At 52.3% G+C, this 16,975-nt stretch overlaps 8 protein-coding genes across 8 annotated transcripts; 4 read left to right on the top strand and 4 right to left on the bottom strand.

Moving 5' to 3' along the window:
- Positions 1 to 251: 251 nt before the first annotated feature.
- Positions 252 to 3,077, top strand: GUITHDRAFT_163762 (hypothetical protein; the record flags this gene model as incomplete). The annotated part of the gene is made up of 20 exons (XM_005830737.1): positions 252 to 302; positions 608 to 681; positions 751 to 913; positions 964 to 1,029; positions 1,076 to 1,119; positions 1,166 to 1,194; positions 1,443 to 1,483; positions 1,531 to 1,625; positions 1,673 to 1,726; positions 1,771 to 1,857; positions 1,899 to 1,985; positions 2,033 to 2,116; positions 2,165 to 2,215; positions 2,263 to 2,295; positions 2,347 to 2,376; positions 2,421 to 2,504; positions 2,676 to 2,708; positions 2,813 to 2,890; positions 2,959 to 3,042; positions 3,069 to 3,077. Exons 1-20 carry the CDS (start codon positions 266 to 268, stop codon positions 3,075 to 3,077), a joined length of 1,263 nt encoding a protein of 420 aa, XP_005830794.1. The 5' UTR covers positions 252 to 265.
- An 819-nt stretch (positions 3,078 to 3,896) lies between these two features.
- Positions 3,897 to 5,435, top strand: GUITHDRAFT_110267 (hypothetical protein; the record flags this gene model as incomplete). The annotated part of the gene is made up of 10 exons (XM_005830736.1): positions 3,897 to 4,019; positions 4,169 to 4,285; positions 4,329 to 4,454; positions 4,500 to 4,539; positions 4,590 to 4,615; positions 4,764 to 4,892; positions 4,940 to 4,989; positions 5,104 to 5,170; positions 5,293 to 5,355; positions 5,421 to 5,435. 10 exons carry the CDS (start codon positions 3,897 to 3,899, stop codon positions 5,433 to 5,435), a joined length of 756 nt encoding a protein of 251 aa, XP_005830793.1.
- Positions 5,436 to 5,545: 110 nt separating this feature from the next.
- Positions 5,546 to 9,281, bottom strand: GUITHDRAFT_110266 (hypothetical protein; the record flags this gene model as incomplete). Its single annotated transcript, XM_005830735.1, has 14 exons — positions 5,546 to 5,642; positions 5,827 to 5,927; positions 6,041 to 6,166; positions 6,222 to 6,505; positions 6,553 to 6,662; positions 6,707 to 6,810; positions 6,859 to 6,962; positions 7,012 to 7,168; positions 7,218 to 7,313; positions 7,367 to 7,531; positions 7,576 to 7,697; positions 7,816 to 8,021; positions 8,078 to 8,982; positions 9,156 to 9,281. 14 exons carry the CDS (start codon positions 9,279 to 9,281, stop codon positions 5,546 to 5,548), a joined length of 2,703 nt encoding a protein of 900 aa, XP_005830792.1.
- Positions 9,282 to 10,292: 1,011 nt separating this feature from the next.
- On the top strand, positions 10,293 to 11,436 carry GUITHDRAFT_140250 (hypothetical protein; the record flags this gene model as incomplete). The annotated part of the gene is made up of 5 exons (XM_005830734.1): positions 10,293 to 10,886; positions 10,934 to 11,011; positions 11,066 to 11,086; positions 11,145 to 11,240; positions 11,296 to 11,436. The coding sequence occupies 5 exons, from the start codon at positions 10,293 to 10,295 to the stop codon at positions 11,434 to 11,436; spliced, it is 930 nt and encodes a 309-aa protein (XP_005830791.1).
- Positions 11,437 to 11,865: 429 nt separating this feature from the next.
- On the bottom strand, positions 11,866 to 13,010 carry GUITHDRAFT_110264 (hypothetical protein; the record flags this gene model as incomplete). The annotated part of the gene is made up of 3 exons (XM_005830733.1): positions 11,866 to 11,930; positions 11,981 to 12,668; positions 12,993 to 13,010. The coding sequence occupies 3 exons, from the start codon at positions 13,008 to 13,010 to the stop codon at positions 11,866 to 11,868; spliced, it is 771 nt and encodes a 256-aa protein (XP_005830790.1).
- A 749-nt stretch (positions 13,011 to 13,759) lies between these two features.
- Positions 13,760 to 14,599, top strand: GUITHDRAFT_153178 (hypothetical protein; the record flags this gene model as incomplete). The annotated part of the gene is made up of 3 exons (XM_005830732.1): positions 13,760 to 14,016; positions 14,209 to 14,503; positions 14,571 to 14,599. Coding segments are annotated over 2 exons (552 nt in total), but the record flags the coding sequence as incomplete, so codon positions are not given.
- Positions 14,600 to 15,032: 433 nt separating this feature from the next.
- Positions 15,033 to 15,437, bottom strand: GUITHDRAFT_110262 (hypothetical protein; the record flags this gene model as incomplete). Its single annotated transcript, XM_005830731.1, has 1 exon — positions 15,033 to 15,437. The coding sequence occupies one exon, from the start codon at positions 15,435 to 15,437 to the stop codon at positions 15,033 to 15,035; it is 405 nt and encodes a 134-aa protein (XP_005830788.1).
- Positions 15,438 to 15,819: 382 nt separating this feature from the next.
- GUITHDRAFT_153177 (hypothetical protein) lies at positions 15,820 to 16,641 on the bottom strand (the record flags this gene model as incomplete). The annotated part of the gene is made up of 2 exons (XM_005830730.1): positions 15,820 to 15,848; positions 16,373 to 16,641. A coding segment is annotated over one exon (269 nt), but the record flags the coding sequence as incomplete, so codon positions are not given.
- Positions 16,642 to 16,975: the final 334 nt, after the last annotated feature.

The following is a 16,975-nucleotide window of genomic DNA, read 5'->3' as shown; positions in this document are numbered from 1 at the left end:
TTCACGATCTCCTTTCCCTCTCACCTCCACCGCTCTTCCTCCCCCCTCCCCTCCCCTTTCCTGCTCTTGAACTCCCTCCTCCTCCTCTCCTCTCCTCTCCTCTCCTCTCCTCTCCTCTCCTCTCCTCTCCTCCTACCTTCCTCCTCCTTGTCCAGCAGCGCATGCAGATAGGCGTCGTCCACCACTCGCCCTGCCATGAAGCAACAGTGCAGCAAGGGACTGAACGGACCTGAGGCGGGCGTGAATTTTTGGGAAGTCGATCGCCATGGCTAGCAAGGCAGAGAAGGAGGCGTTTTACCATGGTGATGTGAGCGATATGGCAGAACACCAGCATCCTCATACTCATACTCATACTTGTATTCATACTCGTCTTGTTCCTCATACTCGTACTCATACTCGTCTTTTTCCTCATACTGATACTCATACTCGTCTTGTTCCTCATACTCATACTCATACTCATACTCATACTCATACTAATCATCATAATCATCTCCATCATCTGCATCGTCCTTGTCGTCGTTGTCGCCGTCATTATCACAACCAACAAGAACAACAAATCTTCCCGACTAGACGCTCAAGATTTCACTTTGGTAATCTTGTCTTTCAGGCCATGACGGCGGCACATCATTGGAAATCTTTCTCATCACGTCCATCGCTCCGATCTCTGTCTTCGCTCAGCAGGTACCCACCAACATAACCTCACAGCGCCTCGACCGCATTCCTCCATCGCAACATTAACAGTATCTGCAGTGCATTGAGCTCGGCCTTCTGGGTTCGCAGCATTCTCCAGTATCTTTCTTCCGTGTGATCATGGTGGAGATGAACGACCTGCAGGCGCTCTACTTCTTGCTCAACGTCATCGTCATCGTTCTTCCCCTCTACACCTCCTTCGTACTCCCTCAACATGCGATCAGTAAGAGACCTTGACATCGAGCAGGGTCTTCATCGCTGACATTGCTCCAGCCCTGCAACTCATCCTCCTCTCCATTCCTTGCCTCCTTGTCGTGCTCGGAAGGCTTTCTATCCGAAGTATGCCGATGTGGAGGGGCGAGTCTGAATCTGACGGCTGAGCCAGACGCCTCGGAGTCTGTCAAGGATCTCCAAGTTTCACTTCGGGAGGTGCGCGCCATGATTCGGGCCTCCTCCTACTGAAAGATCCTCTCAGCCCCGTAAGGCCTACGTGACCAGCTACAGGTGCGTCGTTACCATGATCTTGCCCTCCCGTCACCAGCTGCCTTCCCCTGCTCTCTCTTGCTCTCACCCCCTCTCCCTCTCTCTCCCCCTCCTCCTCCCCATCCCCCTTTCTCTCACTCTCTCTCCCCATCTCCACCCCTCTTCCTCTCCCCCTCCCCCTCCCCTCCCCTCCCTCTCCCCTCCCCCTTCCCCTCCCTCTTCCCCTCTTCTGGTGCTTGACTCATCCGCTTGCTCTTCGTTGACCGCAGAGGAACCATGATGCTTGCTACCTGCATCGCCATCCTTGCTGGTTGTCCTGCCCTGCATTCACTTGGCTTCGAATGATACGGCATGAAGTTGACTTCCCGAGCTTTCCGAGGAGGTTTGCCAAGACAGAGACGTTCGGCGTGTCTCTCATGGACGCGGGTGTGGGTTCAGTTCTTCTTACGCAGGTAGATGGATGTGACCTGTTTCCTCCTCCTCACCGCAAGGACAACAGGCGATGGTCTCTCCTCTCGCAAGGAAACCCACCATGAGCGCCGTTAAGCGTCTGGTACTTAGGATGGAAAGTGAGGATGGGAGGTGACGTTGGGGCAGCGAGCTGCTCTCCTCTCAGCTTCTCCTCTCCTGGGCATCGGCTGTGTGCGATTGCTGGCGTGCCGAGCTTCAGACTACCATGAGCATGTCGACGAGCGACGTGGGTGGCTGAGCTGATGGAGGAGCAGGTCAGCGAGTACGGAGTTCACTGGAACTTTTTCTTCACTCTCGCCTTCATCTCGATCTTTGGGAGTCTCGTGCCCGTGGATGAGACGGTACAGGAGAGACTGTGGGGCTCTTGCGATCTCACCGACACTTCCAGCTCTCGGCCATCTCTGTACTGGCGATCAGCTCGGGGTACGAACTCCTCCTTCACAGGAGCGGACTGCAGAGTTACATCCTCGAAGTCTTCCACAAACGCCCTGTCCCCATCTGAGCCCTCACGAGCTTGCAGGCTCCTCGCACGAGCATCTTCAGCGCGAACAGGGAAGGGATCATGGGATGCGTGAGTTGGTCCCCCGCTAGCAGCGCTGGCGTGATCGGGCATGGCAGGTGGGCTACACGTCGCTCTTCCTCGCGGGGGTGGTGAGCTGGGGTTGAGGTGGAGGAGGCGAGGAGCTGACTGCCCACTGGCAGGCCATGGGGAAGCGAATCTTCGCGGAGCAGGTACAGTAGCTGAACATGAGGCCATACGTGATGGCGCCTCGTAGAGGAAGGAGCAGAGTTGGCAGGGCCTGTGGGCGAGTCTCTCTGCTGGCTCGATGGCCTTCGCTATGCTCGTTGAGGTCCTTGAGGTGACTGGCCACAAGGGGAGGAGGAGGAGGAGCTGACGGTGTTCCTGTTAGCTGGGGATGGGTCTACAGACCAGCAGGCGCCTTGTCAACCTGAGCTACGTGTGCTGGACGATCGCGTACAATGTGACGCGTCAGTTGGGAAATGATAAGCCTTGCTGATGTTGGCGACAGGGCCTGATGCTGTGTCAGTTTCTGACCGTCGAGGTTCATCCTCCCACCACCTCCCTCCTTCTTCCTCTCCTCCTTCCTCCCTCCTCTCCTCTTTCCTCCCTTCTCCCTTCTCTTCCCTTTGATCACCTGATGTGCAGATACTGGTCCACTTTCTGCAGGGACCGAAGGACGGAACCATCCTCAAGCAGAGGAGGATGGAGAAGATTTCTTGCCAGGTTCCCAACAACACACACCCAATCACACACACCAACATGCTGTGTTGGCTCCTCTCAAACTTTCTCAGCTGCTCTGCGATGCTCTGAACAGAAACCTGCTCGCCATCTTCTTGCTGTCAAACTTGCTGACAGGCAGGATCCTCTTGCTTCAGGTCCCTTGGCTGACATCTGTCATCAGGGGCTGTAAACCTTCTCCTTCCCACTCTCCATGCCTCCTGGTTGTTCGGCTTCTCTGTCGTCTCGAGCTATTCTTTCATCATCTCCTCTGTGGCTATTCAGCTGCATATGAGCAACCTCACAATAAAGTTTTGGTGACAGCCATGAATGGTGCTGTGATAGAACGAGAGGGAATATCCTCCTCTCCAAAAACGGTGCCACGGATATATGAATCCAACAGGTTCACAAGTTCAAGATAGTCCTGGTTGATTCCGATAAGCTGTTTGTCGAGATCGATGACTTCACATAGTACATCACATCTATCGCTCTAGTGAGTGGTCCAGTCACTGAGTCATGGGCCGGGCCCAGGTCGCATGCCAGCCGTGCCAGTCAGATAGCCCCGAGTTAAAAAAACTCTCCTGCAAACCAAGACGACCCTTACGCGTTTCAAGGCGGCAATGTAGTACGGTGACGAACAGGAGATCTTCCTACTCGTCTTACTACGGTCTTCTCATGCCTGGATGCTTGCAAGTTGGGTATCACATCCAAGCATACAGTCTATCTATCATGTCATGCGGCTCCTCAATTCTGTTTTTCGTGTGCATTAAACTCGGTCTTGAGAGCGAAAACTGTCTTGTTACAACTGAGGTCGATTTTACTCAAAGTCGATATGATGTCTGCATGGCTTTGGCACAGTACAAGTCTAACAAACTTGTGCTCCGTCACCAGTCTCAACAGGGCCGGGCCGGGCCGAGCCCGGCGGGCCAGCCGGGTCTCTAAAAGGCTAACTAAAAAAGGTTAGACGTTTTTCTTTTTTTGATATTTCCGTTGAGGCTGGTGGATTTTGGCGATGCTGGACATGCGGTTAGAGCTTCGCGATGCCGAGGCATACGAGAAGAAGAAGAACGCGACGGCACGAGACGGCCATGCATGGGGGGGAGGGAGAGGAGGAGATTCTGGTGACGCCCGTAAGGTAGGCCGAGTGGACGAAGGACAGGGAGGAGGAGGATCAACCTGCTCAGAAGCAGGAAGAATCCGAGGGGAAGTTGTGGAGGAAGCGAGGAAGAGCCTGCTCCTGGTGCGTGAGCTGTTGCATCCTCCCAGGCCCTCACTCTCCTGCAGACGTTGAATGCGACCAATGGCGCGCTCGGTCGATGTAGGGAGGGAGAAGTCGCGACGATGCTGGTGGACGCACGTCGACATTGTCGAGATTTGGAGCGATGCCTTGTCTTGCTGCAGGTGACAAGCGGATCGTGGAGAGACGCGAGTGATACCTTGGCAGAACGAGGAGAGAAACAAGCAGGAGCAAGCAACTCGCATCTCCAACTACTGGGAGAGGAAGCATGATCAAGAGCGGCGACTGAGTTTGAAATCCACAGTGTTCTCGAGATGGCGAGTCAACGCCAAGGTCAACATGCACCGACCCTCCTCCTCCTCTTCTCAGTGCTTGCAGGACACGATCATCCTGAGACTTCGCCGTGAGCTGGAGCAAGGTGAGGCTGTGAGGGAAGGAGATGCCTTTCCTGAAACTTGTTGCGCTCAGCGTCTAAGAAGGAGAAGGAGCACCAGGTGAGGGGATCTGCTCCCCCTGTCATTGATCCTCTGCTCCTCAGCATTCCTCACTTCTCGTCTTCCTTCTTCAGCTCTCCCTCCCTCCCTCCCTCCCTCCCTCCCTCCCTTCTCCTCTTCATTGTGTACACTCGTGACATTTGCACAGGCAGCGAAGATCCATGCTGATGCTCTCCTTGAGACCAGCAGGCGTCGCATCCGCTCCCTAGAGCTCTTGGTGTCCGACGCGCAAGCCCAGGGAGTGAAGATGGCAGCAGGAGCGCATGCAGATGTGCAGGTACAAGAGGACGTTTGTCGTTCCCGAGCTCCTCATCGCTCGTCTAGGCTCACGTACAAGCTATCCGTAGGGAAGAGAGGAAGGCGTCGGAGAAGAGGTTTCCTCTCGCACTGCTATCTCCGCTATCTTCATCTCCTCTACACCTCCATCTCCTCTACCACCTCCATCTCCTTTTCTGCCTGTCATCTTTCAGCGCATAAGTTCGTCGCAGGCTTGCAGAGATGAAAGCGCAGATGATGGAGGAGGTCTGGCAAGTGGAGGAGGAAAGAATCCTGCAGGTTTCCCTCCATCATCATCACCAACGTCACCCTCCTCCTCTTCTTCCCCATACATCATTATCGACATCTTCTTCTTCTTCCCCTTTCCGAGGCTCGTCGCCCTCACTCCTGTTTCTTTGAAGGTGCAGGATCTGCAGAAGGAGCTGGAGCTGGAAAGGAGAGCACACGAGATCATCCTCAGAAAGGTGAAGGTTGCTGATCGAACAAGCGTATCTCATCAATTGCAAGGTCTCACAACCGCTGGGGGAAGAGGAGATTCGAATAGCTTTAAAGAGGGCTTCATCCTGCCTCTCCCTCCTCCTGCCCCCCCCTCCTCCCGCCCCTCCCTCCTCCCATATTTTCGGCCCCACCTCTCGCTACTCGCCCTCAGTCGCCTCAGTCGCTGTCCAGAAGCAGCTTCTCATCCACGTCTCTCATCCTTGGAGTGCGCGGCGTCAATTTACCGCCGTGCCCGGTGTGGAAATTGTCCCTCCTAGCACGAGAGCGGTCATTTCGTTTCTTCTCCTCTACATCATCATCATTAGCAGCATCGGCATCATCATCACCAACAACATCACCACCACCACCACCCCTATCTTCTAGATCATCATTATCACCACCACCACCACTCCTATCGTTATCATCATCATCGTCGCTATCGTCATCGCCAAGTCAACCTCATATGGATGATCTCAGGCGTGACCTCTCGGAGGCTGAACTTTGGAGGAATCGCGTTCTGCTCAACCTCATCCCCCACGTACGTCAAGTTCCCAGTGATCTGACGAAAAGACCGATCAGAGCCCAGCTGAGACTTCACCTCCAGCCCAGCTGAGACTTCACCTCCAGCCCTCCCTCTCATCACCATCCTCTGTGCATGTTCTACTGGCTCACCTGGGAGGTCTTGTCTTTCTCAGCCATCGACGCTGCCTTGGCATCCCACGTGTGCAGCGGCCGATAGTTTAGCGGAGGATCGCTTCTGCCCCTAGGGGAAGTAGGAGACGTCCGATCCTCCGCCGACTGCGAGGGAGGAAGGGATTAGTCTAAGGAGTCTCCTTGCTCCCTCCTGGCTTACTCGTCTCTTCCCCGAGTAGTTGATTTCCTGCAACCCAGCAATGCTTCTCGTCCCGTCGGAGTACCTCGGCGTCGGCTCGATGGGTCGAGATCCAGGACGAGAGCGCGGAGTGGCCTGTGCCGGGTCGGAGGATCGGACCCTCTGAAGGTCCAGCCTCGGGAACAAGTTGCTGCCTGTAAGGGTGGGAGAGTCGTTCTTGGAGGAGAAGGCATGTGACATTGATCGACTCCTCTCCGTTAGCTGCCCTCTCTTCCGCTCGTCGTCTGAGCGTCGCTGGGGAAGGCCTGCGGAGAGATGAGAAGGCAGTGGCGGAGGAAGGCAAGGGCCTTACGGAAAGCAGAGGAGGACGAGTCTGAAGTACCCGAGGACGTTCGTTTCTCCTTCTTTTTGTCCGACAACTTGGCAAGCCCACAGAAGGCCATGAAGTCATTGACAGAGATCCTGAAAGTTGATTGAGATGCGCGAAGAAGAAGCAGGGATAGTACCCATCCCCATTCTTATCAGTGAACATGCATGTGATGTCTCCAAGCCTCTTCTTCAGTTCGGGGATCGCAATTAATCCTTGCTCCACCTGATCCTTGGTCAAGCGCTGGGGCAAATGTCAGCTCCTTATGAGATCGTACGATCATCCTCTCACTCCATGCTTGTACGCATCCAGCTGGTTGAAAATCGCGACACATTCTTCTTCGGAGATCTCATACCCAGTCAGCGTGATCCCAACTCCCTCCCTCCTTATCGTCACTGTAGCGAGTGAGTCAGAGGTAGCTTTTACCGCATGCAGCTTCTCCACCTGGCTCCTTGTCGTTCTTGCGAGATGGCTTTTCAAGGCTATCGAAGGAAGGAACAAGAGCCTCGAACTTCTCAAGGGTGCTCTTGTACGAAGAGGAAGAAGCTTTTCGCTCCAACCACTGTGTGTTGTCCTGCACATGAACCTCCGATACCTTTGGCTGCATGTCCTTCAGTGAGGACTTACAATCATCGCAATCGCAATCTCACATGGAGATCAGTCTCCTTGTCCCTCGTTTCCATCATCATATTCCTCAACTCCGTCATCTGTGCCCTGATCTCTGAGACTGACTCGCGGTTTTCCTCCTGCAGTTGATGTTTCAATGGAACAGGAACATCAGCAAGAATCGTCCAATCACTTTGATGTCTTGGAATAGAAATTTCATCTCGTGGAAGATCGACAGACAGTCCTTGCACGTCGTGCACCTTGACAAGGGACTTTGATGCTCGACAGAGCTCATCTCCTCCCTTGATTTCTTAGTTTGGACCTGCTTCTCTCGTTCCTTCTCTTTCATTTTGTGCCTCTGCTAGGAAGAATCAAACCAACACCTTGCTCCGGAAGTCTTACCGTGTCTGAGTGAGGGAATATCCACTGGTGGTCGATCATGAGATTAGATGCTTTCTTTAGGTCCAAAAGCAGTGCTGACTGGTGCTCATTGAGCTGCTTTTGGGTTAGAATTCGCCTCCCCCCTGATGTTATCAATTTTCCTCGGCTGACTCTGCAAAGAAGATGTAAGAATTCCACTTCAAAGAGATCATGGAACAAAGGAATGCTCGTCCTTCCACGTTGCAATATGGAGACTTTCACCAGCAAACATTGGAAGGTGCACTTGCCTGTATCGAAACTGAAGCACTCGAGCCGCAGCTGTCCTCAGAGCCGTCTTCATCATCTCCGCATCGATTCTCTTCTTCACCCGCTGCTCTTGCTCGGTCTTCCCCAAGAACCCCAAGGGGAATTGAATGCAATAAAGAAGAAGAAGCGGCCCGATCATCATCAGAATGGCACAAATCAACCTGCAGAGGGCAAGGATCAGCAGGGAAGGACCTTCTGCACGGGACTGCCTGCCTACCTTCCATAATGCGTGATGGGAGCAAGGTCGCCGTAGTATGAGGTAGTCATTGCAAGAAGGGCGAGCCAGAAATTGTTCCATGCGTACGCTGCATGAGCCAGGCTGGCAGCAACCTCGGCAATGCGAATGAGGTAGCCTCCACAGAAGATTGCAACGAAAAGGAACGAAGTAAGGTATAGCTCAGGGTTCTGCGCCGCGTTCTCCTTGAACATGAACAAGCCGGGGTGGATGGAGGGATCGTGCAAGAGGAGGAAAACCATCCCCTTGTTCTCACACGTTTCTGTAAGGTACCTCTTGTACGTCGAATACTGTAGCCAATATGAGAGGAGACGCAGGAAATGAAAAAGCCGGATGAACATAACCGAGACGCAAACAGCTTCGAACCTGTAGTATACCACTCTCCCCATCATTTCATTCCTGTAATCTCTTGATATCCCGGAAATGGGATGAATCATGCATGCCACAAACTCAAAAACGAAAGATATGAGGAGCCTCCAATGTAGACCGCAGAAGTTCAAAAGCCTGTTCATCGTCGTCACTCTTTCTTCCCTATCACTTGTCTCGCGGTTGAAGCGAATCGACTCCCCTTGAGCGTGCATTGACTGGGCGCTATGTTTCAACTTCGAGATGACCAGCCGATATCGGAATTGCCAAACCATGCATATGAGAAGAAAAACTGTGAAAATCGTACAACCAGTCTTGACGAGATACACATCTTGGCACTCAGAACCTAAAGGATCCTTGCTGAACGGATCAGGGTAGCCGTCCGCGATCTCCTCCTCTGTCGGTTGATATCCCCTGGTGCAGAGCTCGTTGGCACGGATGCCGAAGATAAGGCCAACGATAGCGAAGATGACGTTGAGACTTTGGAAACCTGTCAGAGTCCTGAAGAGGCTGATGATTTTCTGGATGGACAGTCAATGGATACACCTCATCAACGACCAGCAGCATATTGGAGGAAGAGCAACAACATCAATGAAGGGATGATAAGGACTAGCAGCAGCAGCAGCAGCAGCAGCAAAAGGAAGTACAAGGAGCGGTATAGAACGAAGAAGGTGATGGTACAGCATTACTGTACCTTGACTTCAGCATCAACTCCACTCTTCAAGAATCCACGAGCAGCCGCTCTGGTGCGTAATGACAGTCTGCTGAAAACGGGAAAGAATTCAGTTTCGATGATTGTGATAAAATTCTTTAGGATCATTCTCGAGCTACGATCGTATCACAGAACCTATCTTTCAACCTTCTCCCTCAATCGCTTCTACATAGTAGATCTCGAAGTACAAATCGAGCAATTCATTCCAGAGTCTCAAAAATGTATAGCAACAACTTCAGTTCTCACTTTGAGACCACTCAATCATTCTGTTTCTGGAGCTAGAAGGGAACGACACACAGCGTAAACATTTTTCTCAACAGCTTTCTGACTATTCAGTGACATGGCTCCCAATTAAGACCCATCTCGCGTTCCACTTGAGCTGATTGCATCATCTTCTGTGCATCGTTCGTTCTGTCTAACCATCCCTTCACATCTTCTTCGTTCACTGTCTTGATCCTCTGCCTCTCCATCGTCCCCTCCCGCCTTCCTCTCCCTTACCTTGACCCCTTCATTCTTCGTTGCTGCCATTCAACTTTGAGGTCCCTAGTCTTCACTCACGCTCTACCCCACCCATCCTCCTTGTTCAGCATTCAAATACCCACCCCTACCCAATCTTTCAAGCGTCACACCCCTGCTGTTTGTCGAAATGTTGCTATGAAGAATACCCCTACTCTGACTACCCCATGTTACTCTTTCTTCACCCACCCCTGACAAGTCCTAGTTTTGGTGGTCCACCGGCCAGCCCCACCCCACCCCTCCTCCGATCAACTTTGATTTTACCCCTACCCACTTAGATGATACCAGAATCACCCCTACTTCAGAGTGGTTGACCCCACCATTTCGATACGACCTACTCCATCCATTGTAAGTTTCAGATTGGATGACAGAAACATTTTGAAAATTACTCTGAAAATTCCAAAATTACTGAAGAATATCTTCATCGCATGGAACAGTTTTGCGAGGAGGGATCACTAAATGGACAATCGGGCAAGTTTTGAGTTAGGGTACAAAATAATGAGTTTGAAACAATCTCAAATTTTCCACCGGAGGCTCGGGCGAGGCCGGGCACACGAGCTAGCCTTTCCTGCCAGTTTCCCGCCATCCACTCCTCAACAGACCATGGCCGAGTCGTCCGACGACGAGCCGCTGGTCGACGTGGAGAAGCGCAGGAGAGGGGGAGACGAGAAGAAGATCGTGTATAACCTTGATAGCGACGAGAGCAACGAGGAGGAGGAGACCCCCTCGAACAGAAAACGAGTCACGCCCACCAAGGAAAAGTCGCCAGGCACGGTGAAGGCAAGTCCCAAGAAAGTGAAGGACGACTCCCCAGAAGAAGAAGATGATGAAGAGCGCTTCTTGATGATGATGCAGAAACACGCGAGTCCTGAATTCAAGAAGATGATGCTCAAGACTGAATCATCGCCAGCCAAGAAAAGTCCAGCAAAGGCAGCCTCGTCTCTGCAAAACAAGATTGTTGCAGAGGAAGCAGACGAGAAAACGAGTGACGTCAAGACCGGTACAGCTAAGATTGAAACCTCGAAGATCAGATTCAGCAAATCTGTGCCTGTTCTTGTACCAAACATCAAAAGGGTTTGCAAGAATATGTTCGTGGTTCAGTGCGAGGACCAAAACTTGGATTTCGAGGGTGATTCTGGAGTCATTGGAACCATCAAGACTGGGGAAAGAAGCATGGAACTTGATCTGAAAGGGCAGGTGCACATTGCTTTGTGTATTATGAACACATCTGAGGCTTCTATCAGCTCTATGAAGGATCCATCCTCCCCTGCTGTACGATGATGGTCATGGATATGGGCGCTACCGAAGTCAAAATCGAGTCGGTAACATGCCATGATGTGAATACGATGCATGCTCATGATTCTTGGCACTCTTAGGTGATGAACGATTTCGTGAAGGTACCAGTTTGCACCTCCCACTTTCCTTGATGTCGCAGAACTTGATTGCTGTGTGCAGGTCCATCCCATCGCGAACCCACATGACGACAACATCGACCTTGAGCTTTCCGATGAGGATGACAACGAATTTGACGACGATGAAGTGAAGCCGAAGGTCTCTCTTTCTTCAGTAGCAAACAAAGGTCACAACAAAACTTACTTGTCTGTAGGGAAAGAAAGCAAAATCAGAGGCAGCAGGAAAGGAGAAGAAGCCCAAGCAAAAGTCTAAGCCAAAACCCAAAGGAAGCTCAGCAAAAAAAGGAGCAGCGAAAAAGCCAACAGCCAAGAAAACTCCAGCCAAAAAGAAATGATGAAGATCTGGCTGTGTACATGTCATCTTCAATAAACCCCCCCGAAACTCATGTTGTTTGTGAAACATTTAATTCACTGTACGAGTATTTCTTTCTGTCAATTGTGAATTGGTTATTGACGGTATCAGGACCTCGTCAGCTACAGTGTGGATATTTAAAGGGGTCAATAGGGAAACACTGAGCGAAGTTTTCGAGTGAGATGCATTCGCAAAATATGATGGTAATTGGAAAAACTTTCCTTGGTATGGGTTTCGCAGACAACTTCTCTCCTAAGTTCAAGGCTTGATCATATGCCGCTAGCTTAATGGCTCCAACACGCGGCACGCAGCTCCTGTCTCGGCAACCAGAAGACCTGCCTTCTCATTCGTGTAGAATCGTTTCATGTATCGCAGCAAGCCGCGTCCTTGCTCGAGCTGCCGGGCTCTCGTCCTACATCATCAGTGCGAGCGGCACCTCGTCCTTGCCTCCACAGGCAGCCTCAGCTTGCTCAGCTCCTGCACCATATCAGCTCTCCCCCGCTACCGCCAGTCGCAAGGCTCTTCACCTGTGGATTGGTTGTTTCCGAAGTTGGACGCCGCGAGCGGCTCGACGCTCTCACTCGCTGCGTTCTTGGCCTCTCCCCAATATCGCTTGCTGAGAAGCTCGATGAACATTCTCTCCGGGCACAAGAAACAAGAGCACAATAAACATAAGAAGCGGTCGGAGCAGGCGAGGATTCCTACAGCCGAGTCGATTTTCTGACATTGACATTCATCGGTGCCATAGCAGCACAGACACTTTCCATTGTTCTTCCAGCAGATCTGGTCGTCGTCCAAGGGAAACTCCAGCCTGCATTCGCTCTGATATCGTGCGCAGCAGCACTTTCCCGCAGAGCCTTGCCCGACCTCCCCGCGCTCTTTCCTCAAGAAACAGGTACGATCGTCGATGCAATACGATCCGTCGTCTGCACAGAGTTTCTCGCAGTAGCATGCGCCTTCACTTGTTGTACAACAGAACTTCCCCAGGTTCTTGCAGCAGAGCCCACCATCTCCCAAGAATGGCCCCAACGCCCAAGTGTTGTATCTTACACAGCAGCAATACGGGCATTGCCTATCTTGACAGTTCCAGCATGCAACAGAGTTATCCTCTCCCTTCTCCCATGAGTCGTAAGGTACGTATGCGCATCCATCGCACAGCAAGTAGCAAAGCCAGTCGGTCTTCCAGTCCGCAGGGTTCTTGAGAACGGAAAAGCTCTGCCAAGGTCTTCACATCAGTTGAGGAATGGTACATCTACAGGTCATGGAGTAGGTCTGATCTATGCTCAAAGAAAGAGTGATGCAGCGTTCGTCGAGCTCTTCCTTGTACTGCCTTGGTGCAATCAACACCCAAGCGTTCTCTTGCTTTCTCGGTCTTACTCTCCTCGCTTTCTCGTTTTTGCTGTACTGTTCTCTAGGCGTCTACACGCACTCACTCTCCTCCTGGGCTCTCTCATATCTGGGGATCACGATCTCTCTCGTCGCTTCGCTGCTTCATCCTGCTCTCATCCCCGCGCTCTTTCCTTCCTCTCATGCCCTCACCGTGTTCGCCTTGGCCATCCGGAGGTTCCGATCCAGCTCGCTCCCACTACCCCCACCCCCCTTGTGTCAGAAAGTAGCACGCTCCGCGTTGTAGCCATGTAACCCACCCCTCTAATTAATGCAATCAGATAACCCCTACCCCTCTATCCCCTTCCGCCATTAGGCCTTTACCACCCCTACTTCATCCGATTTCAGACATCGAGGTGCTGAAAGTGAATTACGACCTACTTACAGGTATTGTTCCCGCTTGGCCACCCCTACCACCCGCTGAAATCGGTACCCACCCCTTTCGTGAAAGTAAACAATACCCACCCCTTTGCCCAGCTGACTCCTCGAGCCAATTTAAAATCCACTGAGTACCCGTCATTCCTCAAGTAAGTGAGGAGGTTGGGGGTCTTATTTCGAACCAAAAAAAAAAGGTCAAGAAGCGAATTTCTGGGGTGGGGTGCTGATGAAATGGGGGGTAGGGTGATCGCAGATCCAGCTGGTTTTTTTGGAGCCATGGCGGTAAGTAAGAGGTGAATGTGCGAATGGAAGGAAAAGACAAGGGAAGAGGGAAAGAAAGAACAGAGTGACGATGTGACTATCTTGTGATCGTACCATACATGCATGAAGAACCAGGAAATTTGAAGCAAATTGTCGAAAGAAAGTAGAGGAAGGAATCGGAGAAGATTGGGAGGCTGGTGGAAGGAATGGAAGGCGCTTTGAACGAGAGTTTCCTTTGGCATGTTGCATGCCATCATCCTGATGACCTGCTATCAAAACAGGAGCAAGACCACAAAGAAATCGCGGATTGGGATGTCTGGTGGCTGTGTCATACGTTCTTAGCAGGGATCGCGGTTTCCCCATATGACTCTTGGGAGCAATCGCACGAGCTGCAGGAGGCCAAGCAGTACGCCACGTCGATCGAGAAGTGTCTTTGCCTCAAGCGTGCAGGATACTGCGAGCTAGGACATGCTATGAAAAAGGATGGACTGTTCTGCAATGCGAGATCCAAATGCTGTTGTCGCCATGGACAGAATCAGTGTTTCCTTGAAGACGCGTTTGACACAGACGGCGTGTGTTGGTTGGACGGGCGGAGGGCCTTCTTGCGTATGAAAGAAAAGGAGGCAGGGTGCAACTCCACGTGTAAGTGCTGCTGCTTGAGGTACAAGTTCGAGGACCGTCTCGAGAAGCCTTGTGAAGAGGGGAAAGTTTTCTGCTTGAACTCGTTCAGGTTCTTTCCTTTGATCTGTGAAGACAAGACTGAGCTTGAGGGGATGTCCGGGGAGCATGGCTTCGTATCGTGTATCGAGCGATCTCTTTGCATTCTTGGCACTTGCAGTCTTGTTCCGAAGAAGTTTTTTGTCGAGTGCTGCGGATCTCGCGTGATGGGATCGCCGAAAGAGGCTCAAGCGCTCCCTCAGAACGAACCTCAGCCTGAGGCTCAGCCTGAGGCCAACGCCACAGTGACTTTTGGCGGGGCGTCATTCGGACATGCTGGCAATCGCGCCATGGAAGGTGAGATCTGACTCGGCCCGGATGTTCCACGACTAACTGACAGAACGTCGGCTGGCTGACTGAGTCTCGCTGTGACAGGAGGAAGAGCCTGTGGGCAAGACCTGGAGGAGGACGAGGATACACCGGCACGAACAACGCATGGGCGAGAGGCGATCCCAACAGCCTTGACGATGTAATAGACTGCTTTGCTGGGATTGCTTTCGATAGCAAGAATTAGATCTATTCTTACTCATGGACTGCGGCTGATTCATTTAGACGTTGAAACTTGCAATTTTTATGATTTACAACTGCTGAAACTTTGACACAATGCGCAACTCATCCATATCCTAAGAGCAGATAATACCCTACGATCCTGTGGTAGTTAGTCACGGCAATGAAGAACTCCAGATCCGTAGGCTTCTCGGAAAGCTCTCTGGCATTTTTCCTGACAAGCCCTTCAACTGTGGGTACCCAATTTGAACACCATTCAGCCTGCAGACAGGAACCCCCAGATTGACTTCGAGCTGTCCTCGCAGAGGAGGTGCTGGGTAACATGGGAGGTTACTCCACCAGCCGCGACGATCGAATCCAGACGTCGATGTCCTGCTGCAGTGTTGACATAAGATCAGCGAGAGCGCTAAGCCTGGCATACCCGAGCAAATGTGTGTAAATCTCTTCACTGCACTCAATCAATTGAGCCTCCTCCAGCAGCCCCCCTGGGACGTCCCAGTGATGACATACAAGTCCATGCTGGGAGCATGTCTCCATGGCAGCGATGTTGCCGGCTGACCTCGTGCATTCTTGCACCCTTGTGCCGCTGCGATGTGATTTGGGCGTCGCAGCGTGGGGAAAGACAGACCATGGGACCCTGAATGGTATCAGTTCGTGCGAGGAGGATGAGATAGTAAGTCTGGGACGTCCCAGTCGAACAGACTTGCTTGCTCCTTCGGCCTCAGCTTCCCTCATGTCGCCCTGTCTACATCGCACTTGCTGCAGCCATGTCGGGTGTTCCCCTCGTAGGAAATTGGTGCCCCACCTCACGTAGGATACCAACAAAGTCATTGTAGCCTAAAATGGACCTGCCCCTTCCCTTGCGCTAGTAGAACTTCTGAGGTCAACTTGCATTGTGGTCACAGGGACATCACTGAAGGCCGCGGCGGCTGCCGCGCGGCCGGGCCCGGCAGGACCGTCGGACGATACCGAGTCCGAGTCCAGGCCGAGTCCGAGTCCGGGCCGAGTCCGAGTCCGAGTCCGAGTCCGAGAACATTTACATCGTCAAGGCTGTTGGGATCGCCTCTAGGATCGCCTCTCGCCCATGCGTTGTTCGTGCCGGTGTATCCTCGTCCTCCTCCAGGTCTTGCCCACAGGCTCTTCCTCCTGTCACAGCGAGACTCAGTCCGGTCAGCCAGCCGACGTCACTGTCAGTTAGTCGTGGAACATCCGGGCCGAGTCAGATCTCACCTTCCATGGCGCGATTGCCAGCATGTCCGAATGACGCCCCGCTGAAGGCAACGGTAGCATGCGCCTCATGCTGAGGGAGCGCTTGAGCCTCTTTCGGCGATCCCATCACGCGAGATCCGCAGCACTCGACAAAAAACTTCTTCGGAACAAGACTGCAAGATCCTCCCAGGAAAAATATTCGCTCGATGCACGATACGAAGCCATGCTCCCCGGACATCCCCTCAAGCTCAGTCTTGTCTTCACAGATCAAAGGAAAGAACCTGCACGAGTTCAAGCAGAAAACTTTCCCCTCTTCACAAGGCTTCTCGAGACGGTCCTCGAACTTGTACCTCAAGCAGCAGCACTTACACGTGGAGTTGCACCCTGCCTCCTTTTCTTTCATACGCAAGAAGGCCCTCCGCCCGTCCAACCAACACACGCCGTCTGTGTCAAACGCGTCTTCAAGGAAACACTGATTCTGTCCATGGCGACAACAGCATTTGGATCTCGCATTGCAGAACAGTCCATCCTTTTTCATAGCATGTCCTAGCTCGCAGTATCCTGCACGCTTGAGGCAAAGACACTTCTCGATCGACGTGGCGTACTGCTTGGCCTCCTGCAGCTCGTGCGATTGCTCCCAAGAGTCATATGGGGAAACCGCGATCCCTGCTAAGAACGTATGACACAGCCACCAGACATCCCAATCCGCGATTTCTTTGTGGTCTTGCTCCTGTTTTGATAGCAGGTCATCAGGATGATGGCATGCAACATGCCAAAGGAAACTCTCTTCGACTACGTCCAACTTCTCTCTCACCCTCCCAATCTTCTCTTTGCCCCCCTTTCCAAAGAAACAGAAACGCTTTTCTCGCTCTTTCTCTGTGCATGGTAACGATCACAACATACATTGCACATCCACAACATACATTGCACATCATCAGACTCTGCCCGCTCCTAAACAAAGCATTTTCTCTTTCTTTCCTGTCTTCACGGCTGCCCCTACCCATCCCTCCCGATCTATACTCCCACTTACCGCCATTGTCGCAACCTCAACCCTCTCACCCCAG

This window comes from Guillardia theta, assembly GCF_000315625.1.
Source record: "Guillardia theta CCMP2712 unplaced genomic scaffold GUITHscaffold_44, whole genome shotgun sequence".
Taxonomy (NCBI): Eukaryota; class Cryptophyceae; order Pyrenomonadales; family Geminigeraceae; genus Guillardia; species Guillardia theta.
The sequence above is the reverse complement of the archived record's forward strand: the minus strand, read 5'-3'. Positions and strand labels throughout refer to the sequence as shown.